The sequence below is a fragment of the Marmota monax genome, unplaced genomic scaffold (genome assembly GCF_021218885.2).
Source record: "Marmota monax isolate L192 unplaced genomic scaffold, Marmota_monax_Labrador192_F-V1.1 WCK01_AAM20220418_F8-fsc00070, whole genome shotgun sequence".
NCBI lineage: Eukaryota > Metazoa > Chordata > Mammalia > Rodentia > Sciuridae > Marmota > Marmota monax.
The window spans coordinates 2,055,575-2,073,969 of NW_026692116.1; the positions used below are offsets into that span (position 1 = coordinate 2,055,575).

The following is an 18,395-nucleotide window of genomic DNA, read 5'->3' on the forward strand; positions in this document are numbered from 1 at the left end:
GTACACAACTTTTTTTTTGAGAACATAGGCAAAAATAGTAGAACACAGCCAAAAAATAATGCAACATAATAAAGAAAGGCAGAAATTGCACATAGATAACCCACTTAAATATACTATAATTTTGTATTTTCTCTATGCTACAAAATGTAGATTAATTTGTATTTTTATAAAACCAAATGAAAAAGCAAGAAATCACCTTGAATATTATGAGGTTGGGATGCAAGTGAAAATGATGGTACTTTGAGTATGTCATCTCCAATTTCAGAAGATGAAAAAGCTTCATTTGCTATAAACATGTTTGATTGAGGTTTTTGCTTATTATTGCTACAGTTCCATGATTTCTCCTTGTTCATTTCTGTTTGAATAATTTTCACTGAGTTAACTCCAGAGTCCAAGTTTGCACTGTTATTAGAATAAGTACCTCCATGCATACTGTCACATATTTTAAATAATCTGAAAAAGAACCACATGTTTTTTACCTGTAACAGTTGCTTAGAATATTAAAGATAGCATTAAATTGTCTCTTTAAACATGCCCATAAAAATAAAAAATTCAATCAATCTCCTAAAATGTGACTTTTTAAATTTACTATGGATATACATATTTTCATTTTCCTAAAACTCAGATAAATCCATCTGTGGTAGCCAGTGTCTAAGATGGCCTCAATGATCCTTGCCTCCTTTTTTTTTCACACTCTTGCAGTCTGCAACAAATTGAATCATTTAATCAGAACTGGCCTTTGTAACTAGTAGAGTACTGCACGTCCAAGTGTGTGACTTCCAAAGCTAGGTCAAAAAGACAAAGACATCAGACATTGTCCTTTTCACATAGTCTCTTAGATGGCTCATTCTGTGAAGGAACTCTATCAATAACACCATATCCTAAGAACTCTCAAACAACCTTATGAAGAAGGCCCATGTGGATAGGTACTGAAGCTTCCTGTCAAGAGCCAGCACCAACTTGTCAGCCAAGGTGAATGAGCCACCATGAAAGCAGATCCCCTGTCAAGTGTCAGATGACCACAGACTGTGCTAAAATTCTGATTATAGCTCTTTCAGAGGTTCCCAATATTATGCATTCTCATGAGAGACCCCAGGGCAAAACATCCAATTAAATTGTTCCTAAGTTCCTAACTTACAGAAACAATGAGAAAAGCATTTATTGTTGTTTTTAAGCCACTAAGTTTGGGGATAAGCTGTACACAACAAGATAATTAATGACTGCTGAGTAAGTCAGAAAAGTGCTAAAGGGAGGGGAAAAGGCCACACAATATAGTCACAAAAAGGTAATTCACCTAATAGTAGTTATATTTTACTAAAGTGATTCGATATAACAATATATTAACACATGTATTAAATTTATAGGAATAAATCAACATACTTGTCATGAATTAAAAGTTGTTATCAATAACATTTAGCTTCACAGAAAGTATCAGTTCATTCAGTTTTACTTGCCAGTCAATTCCAGGTTTATACCCTAGCCTACATCATCCCCCCAAAGAGGAAAAGTAGTAAACTAAGTGTATTAGCAGATCAAATCATCCCAAACACTATCTAATAATAACTCTAGTGTAAAAAATATTTCTTGGCAAAGTTCTGAAAAACAAGGAGACATCATCTTTATGACTGTATTATATTTGATCAAAAGAAAATCTACCACAGTAATTTGTTCAAAATAGCCTCAAGAGATGTAGTAATCATTAAGGTTTCCAATATAACACTTACATCTTATAGAATAAGTAATGGGGATGATATAAGGTATCAGACTTACAGAATTCTATAAGAAATGATACTTAAATACTATGCAAACATGAAATAATTTGCAAATTACTCTGTAATAATGATATGCTTTTGTATAAGAACAAGTCTTTGAAAAAACTTGAAAAATGTATTTTAGCATCCTCTAATGTTTTATCTTTGAAGATGGAAAATTCAAAAGCAGATAATCTTAGATAATATATATTGTACTGGGAACAAGGATATTCAAGCTATAGTATGATTCCCTGCAATATGCTGTAATATTGGTTAGAATCAGACAGACCTAGGTTTAAGTTTAAAGCTCCTCTGCTTTGTAGCTGTGTGATTTTAAAGTTAGTAAGAGTTTGAAATAAGTTTTACAAACTGTAAAGACATTATCTACATTCTAGTTACCAAAATTCTCTGGACCTCAGAATCTTCCTAAATCCTCTGGAACTCCCACTTAATAAACTCCCCTAGGTCCTTCACTTCCTCATTGATTATTTATTATCCCTGGCCTTAAAAATAAACAAACAAACAAACAAACAAACAATGTGGCTCTGCCCTAGAAAACTATTGCTTCTTAAGAAAACCCCTAAGTGGAAACTCCGAATTCTCTCACATTCAATGTATTTGAAGATTGAGAGTGTTTTCCTCTCTATTCCAAATCTAGATCATTTTTCCACTCTCACAATAGTAATCTACACTATTCATCTATGCCACTTCCTAATAGCATATATCACTTATCAACCTTCTGGTCACTTTAGAATACTTTCCTCTTGCTTTCAGAATTTTGCCAATATTCTGTGCTACTGCAACATTCATGGAGACAACCCATTCAAAATCCTTATCTCTCAATTCCTCAGAAAATTCATTTCCAAAGGCATTCTCCTTCACATGACCTCAGTCATCTACTGTCTCACCAGAGTCTGTCATTATCCCAAACTGCCCTTCCTCTCAATAATCTGATGAATAATGATTCTGATATATTATTTTCTAACTTCAAACTTTTATTCTGTTAGTTTATTTGCTCAAGGAACCAGTGAGTTCAAAGAACAAGTTAACTGTAATTAATCTATTTTTTCCTAAGCTATCTTCCCTTTTTCTTTTCTTGTCTACCTTTTGTGGACTTAAATTCCATGGCCACTTTCTTACCAATATTCTAAACTCTGCTTCTCCTGTTAATATAAAAATAACAACAGAAGCTGGGCACAGTGGCACATGTCTGTAATCCCAGCCACTTGGGAGGTTGAGGAAGGAGGATCACAAGTTCAAAGCCAGCCTTAGCAACTTAGCAAGACCCTAAGCAACTTAGCAATATTCTGTACCTATATAAAAAAAACAAAAAGGGCTGGGGATGTGGCTCGGTGGTTAAGCACCCCTGGGTTCAATCCCTGATACAAAAACAAACAAACAAAAATAAACCCAAAAATACTAATTTAAAAAAACACAGCAAGAATCACAGCTTTTGGGACAGAAGTCCCCTGTGTTTCTCCTTTGCTAGCAAAGCAATAAACCTTTTTCCTTTTTCTCAAAACCATGTCCTCGTTATTGTATTGGCACCGGGGATAAGGACTGAGCTTTCTGCAATATGGAGCTTAAACACTGGAGAAATGCTGAAGAGAAAGGTCCAGGGTGAGATGTCTTTGGAGGTGAAGCAAAGAATTCACATTCAAAGGAGAATGCCAGACATCTGCAGAGGGAAAGACTGCAACCCCTTGGTCTGGGATGTTAATATTCACAGAGGAACACATGCATACTAAAATTGGAATGGTACAGAGAAGAAAAGGTGACACACAAATTCATGAAGCATTTCACATTTATTCAATGGATCAATGGATAAAGAAGATAGACTGCATTTCCAGAGGATGAGAAAATGGACTTTATAATGGAATGCTATTCATCTATAAAAATAATGATATGCTGTCAATTTCAACATGGATGAACCTGGAAGACAATGTGTTAAAAGAAATAAGCCAAGAACAGAAAGACAAATGCAGCATGAGCTCATGTGAAATAAAAACATTCATCTCATAGAAATTGAGAATAGAATATTGGTTATTAAAGGCTGGGGAGGGTATAGGAGTAGGATGGGAAGAGATTGGTCAATGGATACAATGTTACAGAACAAGTTCTGATGTGTTATTGCATAATAGGGTGATTATAGTTAATGATAATATATCATCTATTTGAAAATAGCTAGAAGAGAGGATTTTAATTTTTAATTTCTCTCATCACAAAGAAATGATTAAATGTTTAAAGTGATGGATATGCTAATTACCCTAATTTGATCATTACACAGTTGTATATATGTATCAAAATATCACATGGTATCCCATAAATATCTACAACAATTGTGTCAGTCAAAAATAAAATAAAACTTTAAAATAGTAAAAAAAAAAAAAAAACAGAGCAAGAGGCTCTACAAAGAAATGAATTTACTTGGAGTAATGGCAAACCATATGCATACCAGAGAGGAAAAGAATGGCAAGGCTTTTGAAAGGTAAAATAAGGTTAATAAGTTGCACTGAAACAACTGTCCTCAGCAAGGATTAATAAGAAGAGCAGTGTCAGCTCAAGGCTGACAAATTGTTGGGCAAATGTCATTGCAAAAGTATTCTTTGTGTAAGGATGTGGTATCTTAATGCCTTTATGCAAGGTTGTGGTTTTCAGAGTACTCATAACAGTTTTTATCATAGGCCACTGTGTGAGAGATCCCCTTCTTTATGACCTCTCTATTCCCTTTTTGTTAGGGTTTGACACAAGTGACTCCATTTTGATTCTGACAACTTTTATCCACTTTATTATTTTTATCATACTTACATCACAAAACCTCACTCCTGAATGATTTTTTTAAATAATTACAGCAAGGCAGTGGAATAAGAATGGGTAAAAAGTACTACTTTGGAGCAGGTGATTAGTATTAAAATTCAGAGTCATCATCAACAAGCTTGCAGGATATAATGTCAATATACAAAAAACAATTATATTTTCATAAACTAGCAATGGAAAATCTGAAGAAAAAAATTAAGGAAAAAAAAGAGTCCATGTAAAATAACAGCAAAAAAATAAAATACTTAAGAATAAATTTAACAACATAAGTATAAAACTATCCACTGAAAAACTAAAACATAATTGAGAGAATTAAAGAAAACTTTTAAAAATGGAAGGACAACTCATGTTCCTAGATTGGAAGATTTTAAATTGTTAGATGGTAAGATTCCTCAAGTTGATCTACAGATTCAACACAATCTCTATCAAAATACCAGCTGGCTTCTTATACTAAAATTCATATGAAAATGCAAAGAACACAGAATAGCCAAAACAGTCTTGAAAAAAAAGATCAAAATTGGAAGACTCACACTTCTTAATTTAAACTACAAAGCTCCATTGTAGGATTAGCATAAAAATAGCATATATTAGTCCATGGAGTAAAATAAAGAGTTCAGAAATGCTGTAGTTTGGGTCAGAAATGCTGTAGTTTGGGTCAAAAGCCCAAGTGTTAAAGGTCAAATCCCCAGCTACTGGGACATAATGGAGACTTTTAGCTCAGTGGGAGGTGTTCTAGTCATTGGAGGTGTGCCCCAGAAGGACTCTGATCTCCTTTCTCTCTCTCCCTTTTTTCTCTTCTCTCTCCCATCCAACCATGTGCTTAGCTGGTTGAAACTTTTGGTCTCCCTACTCTTTCCCCTTTGACCTTCAGGATGGGCTGGAGATTAAGTTCATTGCCACTGACAAATCATTTCATCAATCATGCTCATATAATGGGACCTCTGTTAAAAGAAACAATGGTGCTCAGAGAGCTTTTGAGTTGGTGAACATATCAAGGTGCCGACAGGGTGGCACACTCACAGAGGCTTACTCCACCCCATCCCCAATAGTCAGCCCTATGAATTTCTTTATTTGGAGTTGTATCCTTTATAATAAACCAGTAAATGCAAGAAATGTGTTTTCCTGAGATTTAAGTCATTCTGGCAAATGAACCTATAGAGACTGGGTTGTAGAAACACCTGAGTTTTTCAGGCACATAGAGAGGTAAGGAGTCTGGGCACCCTGCTTTCCTGGTTGGCATTCTTTAATAGGAATAATTTTGTAGAACTTTATTAATATTAAGTTTCTTTGGGTGGGGGGTAATGAATATGTCTTAAAATTAAATAATGATGGCTGTACAACTATATGTATTCTAAACACCAATGAGTTTGTGCATTCAAAAGGGTGAATTTCATGTTATCTGAATTATAACTTATTAAATCTGATATAAGAAATCATAGTTACCTCAACTGTTCTTTTTATAATATCCAGCATCATTTATAGTATCTAGCATTAGTCTAATTAGATTGCTTTCCTAATCTCCATAATTTTTCCTATTCTTCCCAATCTTTCATAATGCCCTACTTATTCTCTCAAAATGACAGATAACCTCATCTATGTCATAGAACAAAAACTATAAACTAGATCTCTTCTGAATCTTGAACCTATATATTCAATTATCTGTCTGCATAATTTATAAATACCTAAAATCAACATGTCCAAATCTATTCATCACGTTCCCCTAAATCTAATCTTTCTTTAAGGTTTTTTTTTTTTTTTTTTTAATATTACTTAAGGGCCCACCATTCTTCATTATTCTGGTTCAAACTAGAAATGTAGGTTTAAGATCTCACAAATAGTAATCATTTAAGTCCCATGGGATTGTACCTCCTAAATAACTTTGGACTCTCTTCATTTCCGCTATCAAAGTCCTAGGTCAAGACTTCTCTCCCACCTACACCAATATAATAACCTTTTAATTGACTCTTCACAATATATTCTAACTCCTTTCTTGTTTGTCCACCATACTGGGGCCAAAATCAATTTTAAAGGAAAAGAAAATCTAATTTCACTCCTTTGCATGGATTTTTAGGAAAATGATTCTCAAACTTTAGTATACAATATGATCATCTGGAAAATTTGTTTAAAATTAGTTTCTAGATCCCATTCTCATCTTTACTAAAATTATGATTTAATAGGTCTAAGGTAGGACCCAGAAATCTAAAATTTTAAAAACCATTCTAGGTGCCTCAATACAGTGTGTCTAGGGGCTATAATTTAAGAAACATGGCCTTAAAGTACAAGATGTTGATCATGGTCTATAAGATTCTGAATGGCTTAGTTCCTTCATACCTTACCTCTCAGCATTCTCTTACTTCAAACTAAAGGAACTTTTTGCAAAGAATTGCTTAACTCTGTGCTATCTCAGGACTTCTGTACATTCTATTCTTTCTAGCTATTAACACTCTCCCTCTTTATTTTCACCTAGTTTACTTCTATTTTTCTTTAAGGTTAAGTGTAAACACCACTTACTCAAGAAAGCTTTCCCTGATTGGGGTAGATCATGTCCTCATGTTAAATGTTCCAGGACACCTGTTTTCAAAGAACAGTCTGGGACTCTTTCAGGGAGTCCATTAAATCAAAATTATTTTCACAATATTACTAAGCCAAGTCACAAGACATCACGACAGACTTAAAAGACATAAATGAGAATCCAACTATATTGCAAAAATATAAAACAATGCCACTTTTCTCACTAAACTATTTTTTTGTTTTAGAAAATAGAACTTAATTTTTTAATTTTAATAGATAACTGGTAATTATATATAATTATGGGGTACAAAGTGATATTTTGATACAAATATACAGTTGTAGTAACCAAATCAAGGTAATTATTAAATCTGTCACCTCAAACATTTATCATTTCTTTGGAATGAGACCATTCTCTTCTAGCTATTTTGGATTATACAATACATTACTATTAACTGCAGCTACTACACAACAGAACACCAGAACTTCTATATAACTGCAACTTTGTTCATCAATACCTCTGCATTCCTCCTTCACATCTCCCCCAGACTCTGATAACTGCAATTCTACTCTCCATTTCAGAGTTCAACCAACCTCTTTTCTTTTTTGCAGTGCTGGGGATCAAACCCAGAACTTCATATATGCTAGGCAAGTGCTCTCTTCCTGACCTACATACCCAGCCCTATGTTTGACTTCTTTAGATTCCACATACAAGGGAGATCGTGTTATTTGATTCTCTGTGCCTGGCTTAGTTTACTTAACATAATGTCTTCTACATTCATTCGTGTTGCCACAAATGACAAAATTTCCTAGGTTTTTAAAAAATATATATTTATTTTAGTTATAAATGTACCTTTATTTTATTTATATGTGGTGCTGAGAATCAAACTCAGGGCCTCACACATACTAGGCAAACACTCTACCACTAAGCCACAATCCCAGCCCCTCCTAGGTTTTTTTATGGCTCAATAGTATTCTATTATGTACATAGATGCTCCTGGACTTAAAGTGGGGTTATGTACCAATAAACTTATCATAAGCTGAAAATCATAAATCAAAAATGCACTTACTATATCTAACTTAATGAACATTGCAGCTTAGTAACACAGTACACTGTAGATTATCTGTTGTTTACCCTGGTTACTGAGTGGCTGACAGAGAGCTATGGCTCTCTGCTGTTGCCCACATAGTTTCAGTGAGAAAGTATGGTACCATATATTGCTAACATGGAAAAAGATCAGAGTCCAAAATTTGAAGTACAGTTTCAACTGAATGCACATTGCTTTCACACCACCATAAGGTCAAAAAGTCCTATGTCAAACCATCACTATGTCAGGGACCATTAGTATACAATACATTATTTTTAATATGTTCCTCTAATGTATTGTTAACACATTATTTCCTACATTTCTTTTTTTTTTATATATATTTCCTACATTTCATGTAGGAAAAGTCTTTTTAACTGAAAATTCATTAATTAGATTAATCGGTAGTAGGTTTAGTATGAGTTTAAGATGAATTAGTAAATAAGTACTTTTTAATTTTTTGGTTTTAATTTCTAATATGATTAAATACTGATATATATAACCTACCTTAATAAAAACTCTTTGGGAATCTTCAATACTTTTTAAATGCAATGGGGTACTTATGATAAAAAGTTTAACAATCTCTGCTCTAACAATATAACTACTTCATGAAAATAACTGTCATACTATGAAGTATTTAGTCAATTATTTTTAGTTATGTATCTATGCTTCCCACTAAATTGTAAGGTCCTTAAAGGTAAAAATCTAGAATCCCAAATATAACAGAATGTTTAATGTATAATACTTTGTTATTACTGTTTTTCTCATTCAGAATCTATCATGTTTAATATTTTTGGATGAACACATTAATATTCCACTTTATTCACTGAATGTTATTTATTACATTTAATTAATTACCTTTTTCGAAATGCTGGTGTGCTCTCTCCCTTTTCCTCTATAACGTTACCTAATTTTGCATCATCAGGAACAGTTTCCTCAGGTGCTATCTTGGTGCCCATGTGGTTTGTATATTTCTGAGAAGAACCATATGTCAGCTTGCCAGCAACATGTGATGAGTCATTAATACCTGCTACTCCTAAATTTAGATAATCATATTCATATTTATAAGAGGGAAACTGGAATTTTTGTGTTGGTGAAATATAATTTATGTCTTCATTAGTAATCTTTAAATTTGACATTAACATTTTTGGATTATTTTCTTGACCTACAAAAGAGGAATATATTGGTTATTATATATTATTCATTAAAACACATTTTCAATATAATAATGAAAAATTTAATTAATTTTTAAAAGTTTACTAGTTAAATTTTTTTTGTTAAATATGAAAGTCAAGAAAAGTATTAGTATAATAACAAGATACTCTATAATACCATATATGGCTTCGAAATACCAGGTTGTTTCTGAAAGCAACTTAGAAATTACTTCAGAATTATTAAGATTAAATTCAAAATTTATACAGCATCTATGTTATAAAATAGGTTTAAATCCTGATGACATAAGTAGTAATAATTTTAATATTTAACTATTTTGGCTACTAAAAATGGCATACTTATACAAGTAATTATGAGGATGTAAAATTTTATATAAATAATTTACACACAGAAATACAATGGTCAATCATATAAAATCTTAATGAATATGATCCAGTATTAAAATATAGGACACAGTGCTTTTTTTAAATTTGTAATCCTGCTTCTAAAATCAAGATAAAGAAATATCTTCATCAGAGTGATAGAATTTTAAACATTTCTTTAGAGTTTTTTTTTCCCCAGAATCTATGAGATGTTTAGAGGAAGTTCAGAAGTCTTATTAGAGCTTAAATTTGCTTTACCGTCTATTTATAAATATTACACCAGATGTATACCATACATGAAGTATAGTATTTGATACATTCAAGAGTATACATATATCTATTTATATATAAATCATGTAACTTATAAGCTTAATATTAAAATATTTATGCATGAAATTACCAATTTAAGATTAAAATTTTACCAGTAACATCATATTAGATAACATATTGTTTAAGCATTCCTCAAGATTTAAAAAAATGGTCTCAACATGTATAATCTTCTGTTATCTTGTTCTTTCACATAAAGATCTGTCTCCCAGAAGATCTTACCAATTAGAAAAGAGCAAAACTGAAGAGCAGTGACAGGAGTTTTAATGGTTAAAGAGAAACAAATATTCACTGAACAATAGTCAGAACAAGTATGTGATAGGACATTATGTACTATGCACACATATGTGTATATATGTATGGAGAAGGTAAATGTGTTAGATCATAAGGTTTGGTGAGCATTATTTTGAATAAGAGAAGTCTTTGACTCTCATTTTATTCCATTAAAATAAAGGAATTAATATTTTCATGTGTTACTAGGTTTTTTATATTGACATTAACTGCATGCATTTGGTTTCACAACAAATATATGAAAACTTACCTTGCAGTTTATGACTTTCTATTTCCTCCTCTAATTCCTGAGTATCTGGAATTTCTGAAATCAATGGAGGAGGAGGGAGAAACCAATCCAATGATTTTTCATTGTCTGGATAGCTATATAAAATATAAAAAATGTGAATACATGCTTAAAAAGATCTACAATCAGAAACATGTATTTATTAAACTTTACTCAATTTCTATTACCACTATGATTTATCTCTAATACAGCAATGTTCTCAACCTTTTTTCCCTTGTGTGTCACAGAATTAATAATACGGGGACTGGAGTTGGGATTGGAACTCAGTTGGTAGAGTACTTGCCTAGCACGTGTGAGGCACTGGATCCAATCCTCAGCACCATATAAAAATAAAATCAAGGTATTGTGTCCATCCACTATAAAAATATTTTTAAAAATTAATAATACTGCATGTAAGATATGCTACCTAAATAGGAATGGCAATAGTTCCACTTCATTTTCTCTAATTGAAATGCCAGTGATAGGAATTTTAAACCTATTCCAACTTTTTAAAAAGTACTAAATCATTCTCAAACTCTGCACTTTAACTATTACATGTAACAAATTACTTATGATACATCTTACCTATAATCATGGGTCTTTACTGGGTAAATCACTCCATTATTAGTATTCTTGAGTATTCCTACAACTTGAGTGAAAATTAATGTCCTAACCCAAATACTTGGTTCAAAACCATATGCAACCACAAAATCTCTAAGAAATTGGTTGAAACTGGAAATTTCTTTATAAGCCAATGGTAATTGATGAGATTTTTGCCACCCTATTGGCATCTTTACCTGTCCATACATTTCAGCTGTGACCTTATTAACTGATACTGCTTTAACATATCTTTACCAATCAAAGTTGACTTGCTTTCATTAAGATAAAAAGTAAGTGCTAGGTGACAGGAAAAACTTGAGGAAAAAAAAATATATACTGCCTACACTGAATCCCAAGCATTTTAAGATTAATTTATTTTCATTTATTGTACTAAGTTTCCCAAGTAAGAGACTTAATCTTTGAATTTTCTGTCCCTCTTAGTACCTAGCACATAGCTACTATGACTATATTTTTCAAATAAAAAATCCACAACATTATTTGACAATGTCTGAGAGACTGAGCAAATACCAGAGCATTTGAAATTCAGGACTATGACAGAGGGTTCCTAAGATCACACCCAGTTCAACGATTTCCTAGCTGAGTCCTACTCCTAGCAATTGGGCAAAGTCGTAGGGAAACCAGGCACAAGTTTCCAAAAGTCCTCTCCACACAAGGGTCACATTAAATAACCAATTGTGACAACATGCATGAAATGTTACCAATGAGGAAAGTTCATTTGGAACTCAATGGTCAGGGTTTATTGGGGACTAATCACCCCCAAGCATTCCCTGTCTGACATATAAATTCCAGAATCCCAGAAGAAAAGCAGGTGTTCACATAAACCACATTATTTGTATAAACAGTTTATGCACAGTGAGCCACTGTTATCAGTTAATGGTGGGAACCTTCCTGAAATCTGTTCTCAGATTCCAACCAAAGGGCAACCTTGCAAACAGGCTTTGCAAGGATAGTCATTTAGGCCTGTTATGTTAACTCTTTTCTATATAGAGACCATTCCAGAAAATCCAAGAAAGAGAATAACGGGATATAAGAAGTATACATATAGCTCTACTATTCAGTCTCCTCATAAAATTAAATCTTCCTTATGATTTCCCTCTTTTTTTATAGAGGTGCCATCATTCTCCCAGTCACCAACTCCAAACCATAGCATAATCTTTTTTAATTCATAATATATAGATACATATTCCTTTTAATGCTTCTGAAATTCATCATTTTCTTTGTATTTCCATTGTCACTATTGTAATTAAGATCCTAATCAACTTACATCTGATTGAGAACAACAGTGTCTTAACTGAATTCACTGCCTCCAGGCTTTCTCTCTAATACACCTTACACATTCTTACATTAATTTAGAATCATTTTCATCATAGTACTCTATTCAAAATTCTTCAGTGGCTTTCAGATAATGACAAACTTCCCAAGGGATTTAGAGTACCTTACAGTTTTAATTCTCCTACACATACCTTTAGGTTTAGGGTAAACTGAACTACCTGTTAAGGTTTGGATAAGTGTCCTCCAAAGGCCCATATGTTAAAAGGCTAGCTTACCAGCTTGTGACACTATTGGGAGGTGGTGAAACACTTAAGAGATGGAGCCCAGGGGGAGGAATTTATCTCATCAGAGGGATGGCCTTGAGAGAGAGTGTGACTCTGACCCTTTCACTTCTCTTTGATTCCCAGCTGCCATGAGGTGAGGGCTTTTTCCACCAGGTGCTCCCACCAAGATGTATTGCCTCACAATAGGCCCAAAAGCAACAAACCAAATGACCATGGACCAAACTCCTCAAAACTACGAGATAAAATAAACTTTTGCTTTGTTTAAGTATTTTGTCACAGTGATGGAAAGCTAGTACAATACCAAACAGATAACACATTCTGTGCCTCCTCATCTTTATTCAAAGATACATCCTTTACTGCTGGGCCTGGGTACACACCTGTAATCCTATTCTTCCCATGTTCCCTCTCCCTACCCCACTAAGGAGACTAAGGCAGGAAGATTCCAAGTTTGAGGCCAGCCTCAGCAACTTAGCAAGACTCTGTCTTACAAAATAAAATTTAAAAGGACTGGGGATGTAACTAAATAGTTCAATCACCAGTGCCACCTTCCCCCCCTAAAAAAAAAATTTAAAAAGATAAACTCTATACTCTTCCTGACCTTGTACTCAGCCTCATACCCATATCCACCTATAGAAATTCTACTATTATTCATTCATTAATCCATTCAACAACTGTTTAGCACATGCCAGGTGCTTTTCTAGGCACTAGAGTTTAAGTTCATTTAAAACCTACTTCAAATTCTACCTTTTCCAAGAAATTTCCATAGGTTCTCAAAGATTTTCTCCCCATCTTTTTATACACCGAATCCACAATATTTCTCATACTTCTCATTGTATTGTGTGTGTATGTATGTATACAGATAATAGATAGAAATAGCTAATTAGTCTGATACTGTTTCTAGATTGTAAATATCCAAGGGCTTTGCTTTTATTTCCATTTATATAAGCAGTACTTAGCACAGTGCTTTATATAATTAGGTGTGCTATTCAGGAAATGTTTGTTGATTTAATTCCACAGCTTTTAACACATAGAGAATTATACAGCATTTAACACCCACCACAATCTATGCTCAACTTTAGAACTCTATGCACCATTTGTCTCCTTTATGAACCATCTACTCTAAAAAACTTCTATATACTATCCCCTCAAGTACTGTGACTTGTCCCATCTTCATTCCTTTTTTTTTTTCCCCTTTAACAGTAGGCCTTCAATGCCTACTTCCTCTGTGTCCAAAGAATTATCAGATATTTCAAAGACTCCTGAAGCCTCTCCCCACTACCATAAAGCCTGACCTGATCATCTGGCTAAAGGTTACTTTCTTCCAAATCTGAAATTTTATTGCATAAATATTAATCATTTTGCATACATTTTTAATTTTTTATTGTTAGAACAATCATATGTTCCGAAATTTGCCTAACCCTAATCCTAATACACTGACTTACAGTCCTGATTTACTCCTGCTGCTCCAGCAGGATGTACTTTTTTACTCTCAAAAGTTTTCCAGTCTGTACATATATACACAATGGAATATTACTCAGCAATAAAAGAGAATAAAATCATGGCATTTGCAGGTAAATGGATGGAGTTAGAGAAGACAATACTAAGTGAAGTTAGCCAATCCCAAAAAACCAAATGCCGAATGTTTTCTCTGATATAAGGAGGCTGGTAGTGGGGTAGGGAGAGGGAACATGGGAAGAATAGACAACTCTAGATAGGGCAGAGGGGTGAGAAGGGAAGGGACAGGGCATGGAGTTAGAAATGATAGTGGAATGTGATGGACATTATTATCCAAAGTACATGTATGAAGACACAAATTGGTGTGAATACACTTTGTATACAACCAGAGATATGAAAAATGGTGCTCTATATGTGTAATAAGAATTATAATGCATTCTGCTGTCATATATAAATAAAAAATTAATTAAAAATAATTCCCAAGTGACATATTTCTACTTTCTCATACTCTTAAAAGGAGCTAACCACAATTCTCAAACAAGAACAAACTATTGTCCTTCATCATCATTGCCACCACCACCTTCATAAGTTTTTAATATTTAAAAGTATTTCCTTTATAACTCACCATAGAATATTTCAAATACTGATTCTGTGTCCAAAAAAACCAGAATATGAGTCACGGATATGTTATATCATACTATGTAATGAGTTTAAATACAGAATATTGAAATATGTGGTTAAAAAAAAGTATTCCAGTCTGGATCATGATTTACATAGTCAGATTATTTATTAATGACTTCCCATATGTGTGTTTAAACTCAATTAGATTTTAACTTTTAGAAGTGAGTTTCTTTCTTTTTATATCCTTTCAGCATTCAATCAATATTTGAATTACTATTAGAATGAATGAGTGAAAGCAATAAGGGGGTTTCATTAAAATAGGTTATTATAACAAATACATATAAAATTCAGAATTGAGAGCAATCTACATGGTCTCACATCTTTATTTCCATCCCTACACATTGCCTGTGCTAAATACGCTTATCATAGTTAGTCTTTGGTACATGCTCATTCTGTTTTCAAAACGTGTCATCACTTCTTGTTCTCAGCTACTCTTTGACATTATTTCCAGTCTTTACTTTAGTCAATAACAACTTAACAAATTAGAAATTTAAAGCAAATGAACATAAAACTGGCAGGAATTAATTGAATTTTTAAAACTATAACATTTAAGATGCTGAACCTTACTTACCAGTGAATCTGAATTCCATGTTTCTAAATATACAGTCATTCTGTTGATCTGCCATTTTTAATTGTGTATTTATCAGAAAGAAAATAAAATCCCTAATTTTTTTCAAACTCTAAAATAATATACTATATTATTAGCCCTTGAGATAGACTTACTTTTCAATTTCATCTGGGTTTTCAAAAAACAAACTATCCACAGAAAACAAGCAGTCATTCAGTTTTGACATCTTTGAAAACTGGACTTTGTCATAAATCTACAAGATATAGAAAAGGTAGTTTATATTTTATTTACAAAGATGGAGAAAATATTTATGGATAAGTAAACTATAATCATTAGTTTCTCAGAACATCCTTTAAAATATAACCACAGATGAGTCTTACAGTTTCAACTTCTGTGACTTTCAAAGCATTTCAATATCAACATACTGTATTCTCTACTCATTCATATATTTTCACATTTTGAACCCCTTTCTTCATACTGCACCAATATTTAGAATATTTTCTTCCTGGCAAATTCTTGTCCATTCTTCAAAGTATAGGTTAAATGTCATTTCTTCTTCAAAGACTTCTCTAAATTTGTCCTCTTCAATAACACAAAATTAACTGCTCCTTTTGGGTTAATACTTTGTTTATAGTATTATTTTTGAGTTAAGATATTACAATTTATTGTGAATGTGTGTACCTCTAATACAACTATGTACCTATGCAGGAATTTGCTTCAAAATAAAGGTGGAATGGTAGAAATGTACTGATAAAACATTATTGGTGACAAGTTGGTAACTGCTAAAACTATGCACGTGTATGTGTGGGTTCATAATAATAGTTTATTTTTCATGTGTTTGAACTTTTACAAAATAGACAAATTTAACACATACGTATTTTTACACTCATGGTGTATAACATGTTTATGTCTATCTGTAGATAGATATATACACATTTTTTTTTTTTTTTGCTTTAAGATATTCAGAGATGTAAAGGTTAAAAATGTTCACCTCTGGCCACCAGGAATGAAAAAAGGGCTGAAAAAAGACTCAAATGTAAAAGGAAACCATAGCACCATTTCTACAGGTTCACATTGCTTCTTTCTTATTCCAATTACTTCCCTGTGCACACTAAACCTACCTTCCAATTTTTTCTCTAAATTCTGAAACAAGACAGAACATTCTATAGGTCAAAACATGAAATAAGATGCACAAATCATAAACGTGAATTATATTTCACTTACTCTGTGATAGTTAATACATTACAAACTCATCCGCAAGATAGAAATTAAAATCAAAGAAATTACATGAGTACCATCTTGAGGAGAAATCCTCATTACCAATTTTGAGAATTCCCTGATATGGAAAAAAGATACAAGTAGGACTGATGTGGGGAAGAAAGGAATATTTCCAAGTCCATCTCTGGAGAAATACTACTGATAAGAGGGCTAAACCTGCAAATGGCTTTAAGACTGTTCTTACTGATCTAGACTGTTGTGGAGTTTTTCACTGTTTTAGTTGCTGGGTTTTCTGTCCTCTAATATGTTTAACTGGCCTCTTTATTTTTCTCAATTTACTAATCACTCAGTCATCAACAAAAAGATATAGTAAAAAAATAAATTAATATGGTTTTATATATATCTCGGACAATCTGTTAACATCGTTATTAGATAACCAATGTTAAAACTTGAAAACAATTATATGAAAAAGAATAAATAAAAATGCTAGTCATTTTTATACTGCCCAAAAAATAACAAATGTTTCTTGGCTTTAAAATAATACCTCAGAATTTAAGAAAATCTGAAGGCTAACATCATTTATATGCTTGGGTTTCTTTTTCTTCTTCTTCTTCTTCTTTTTTTTTTTTTTTTGGTATCAGAGATTGCACCCAGGGGCGCTTGATCACTGAGTCACATTCCCAGCTCCCTTATTATTTTATTTTATTTATTTTTTTAGTTGTAAGTGAACATAATACCTTTATTTTATTTATTTATTTTTATTTGGTGCTGAGAATGGAACCCATTGCCTCACACATGCAAGGCAAGCGCTCTACCACTGAGCCACAACCCCAGCCCCTCCAGCCCTTTTTTATACTTTAGAGACAGGGTCTCACTGAAGAGTTGCTTAGGGCCTCGCTAAGTTGCTGAAGCTGGCTTTGAACTGGATTCTCCTAAGCCTCCCTAGCTGCTGGGATTGCAAGTGTGCGCCACCACGCCCAGCTTGAGTAAAATAAGCTGCAAATAAGACAATAAAACTACAAATAAGACAATAAAACTACAAATTTAAACTATTATAGCCGGGCGCTCTGGCACCTGTAATCCCAGCGGCTTTGGAGGCTGAGGCTGCCTTCTCTAATTACATTGATAATATCATAGCACTTTTTATCTTTTATAACCCTTATTGATAAAATTTTCGTTCCTATGACTTTATCATTTTTAATGTTAAAAATACAATTTCAAAAGTGCAGAAACTCATATACAAATAAATTACTGACTTGCTAGAAATCGTTAGTGAAGAAACCAAGACCAACATTCAGCAACTGCAGGGAGTTTGACACAGTAAGGGAGCACATTCCCGCAGTCTCCAGGTCTCAGGCAGCGAAAAGCACCCCAGTCGCAGCCCCAGCCCGAGGATCCCCCTCCCACGTGGTGGCCGGCGGGGCGCTAGCTCCCAGATCGCCCACTAGAACTCCCAGGGCCGCGCAGGAGCCTCAGGGCGCCCGCGCGGCCCACGCCCGGAGCTCTGGGGCCACGCACTCCACCGCGGCCTCCTTCCCGCCGCCGTAAGACGAGGCACCTAAACAGATGCGGAGGCCCGCCCAGCTCTAGCTCAGGAGAAAACCCCGGACACACACCCAAGGGGGCGGCCACAGCTAACGGGACAAAACACCACACGACCAGCCCCGTGGCGGGCGGGTCCCTTAACGTGCGCGAGTCAGGTGGCCCCGTCTTCTTC

At 33.7% G+C, this 18,395-nt stretch overlaps 1 protein-coding gene across 1 annotated transcript in view; it reads right to left on the reverse strand.

Moving 5' to 3' along the window:
- The window catches only part of Hfm1 (helicase for meiosis 1), a 96,812-nt gene extending 81,103 nt beyond the window's left edge, over window positions 1–15,709 (reverse strand). The window contains exons 1-4 of the mRNA XM_058585152.1: window positions 15,616–15,709; window positions 10,565–10,677; window positions 9,020–9,326; window positions 197–453 (exon numbers count right to left, since the gene is read on the reverse strand). Coding sequence (XP_058441135.1) covers window positions 197–453; window positions 9,020–9,326; window positions 10,565–10,677; window positions 15,616–15,686 — 748 coding nt within the window. The 5' untranslated portion in view covers window positions 15,687–15,709. The remainder of the gene's footprint in view (window positions 1–196; window positions 454–9,019; window positions 9,327–10,564; window positions 10,678–15,615) is intronic.
- Between the last annotated feature and the right edge of the window lie 2,686 nt (window positions 15,710–18,395).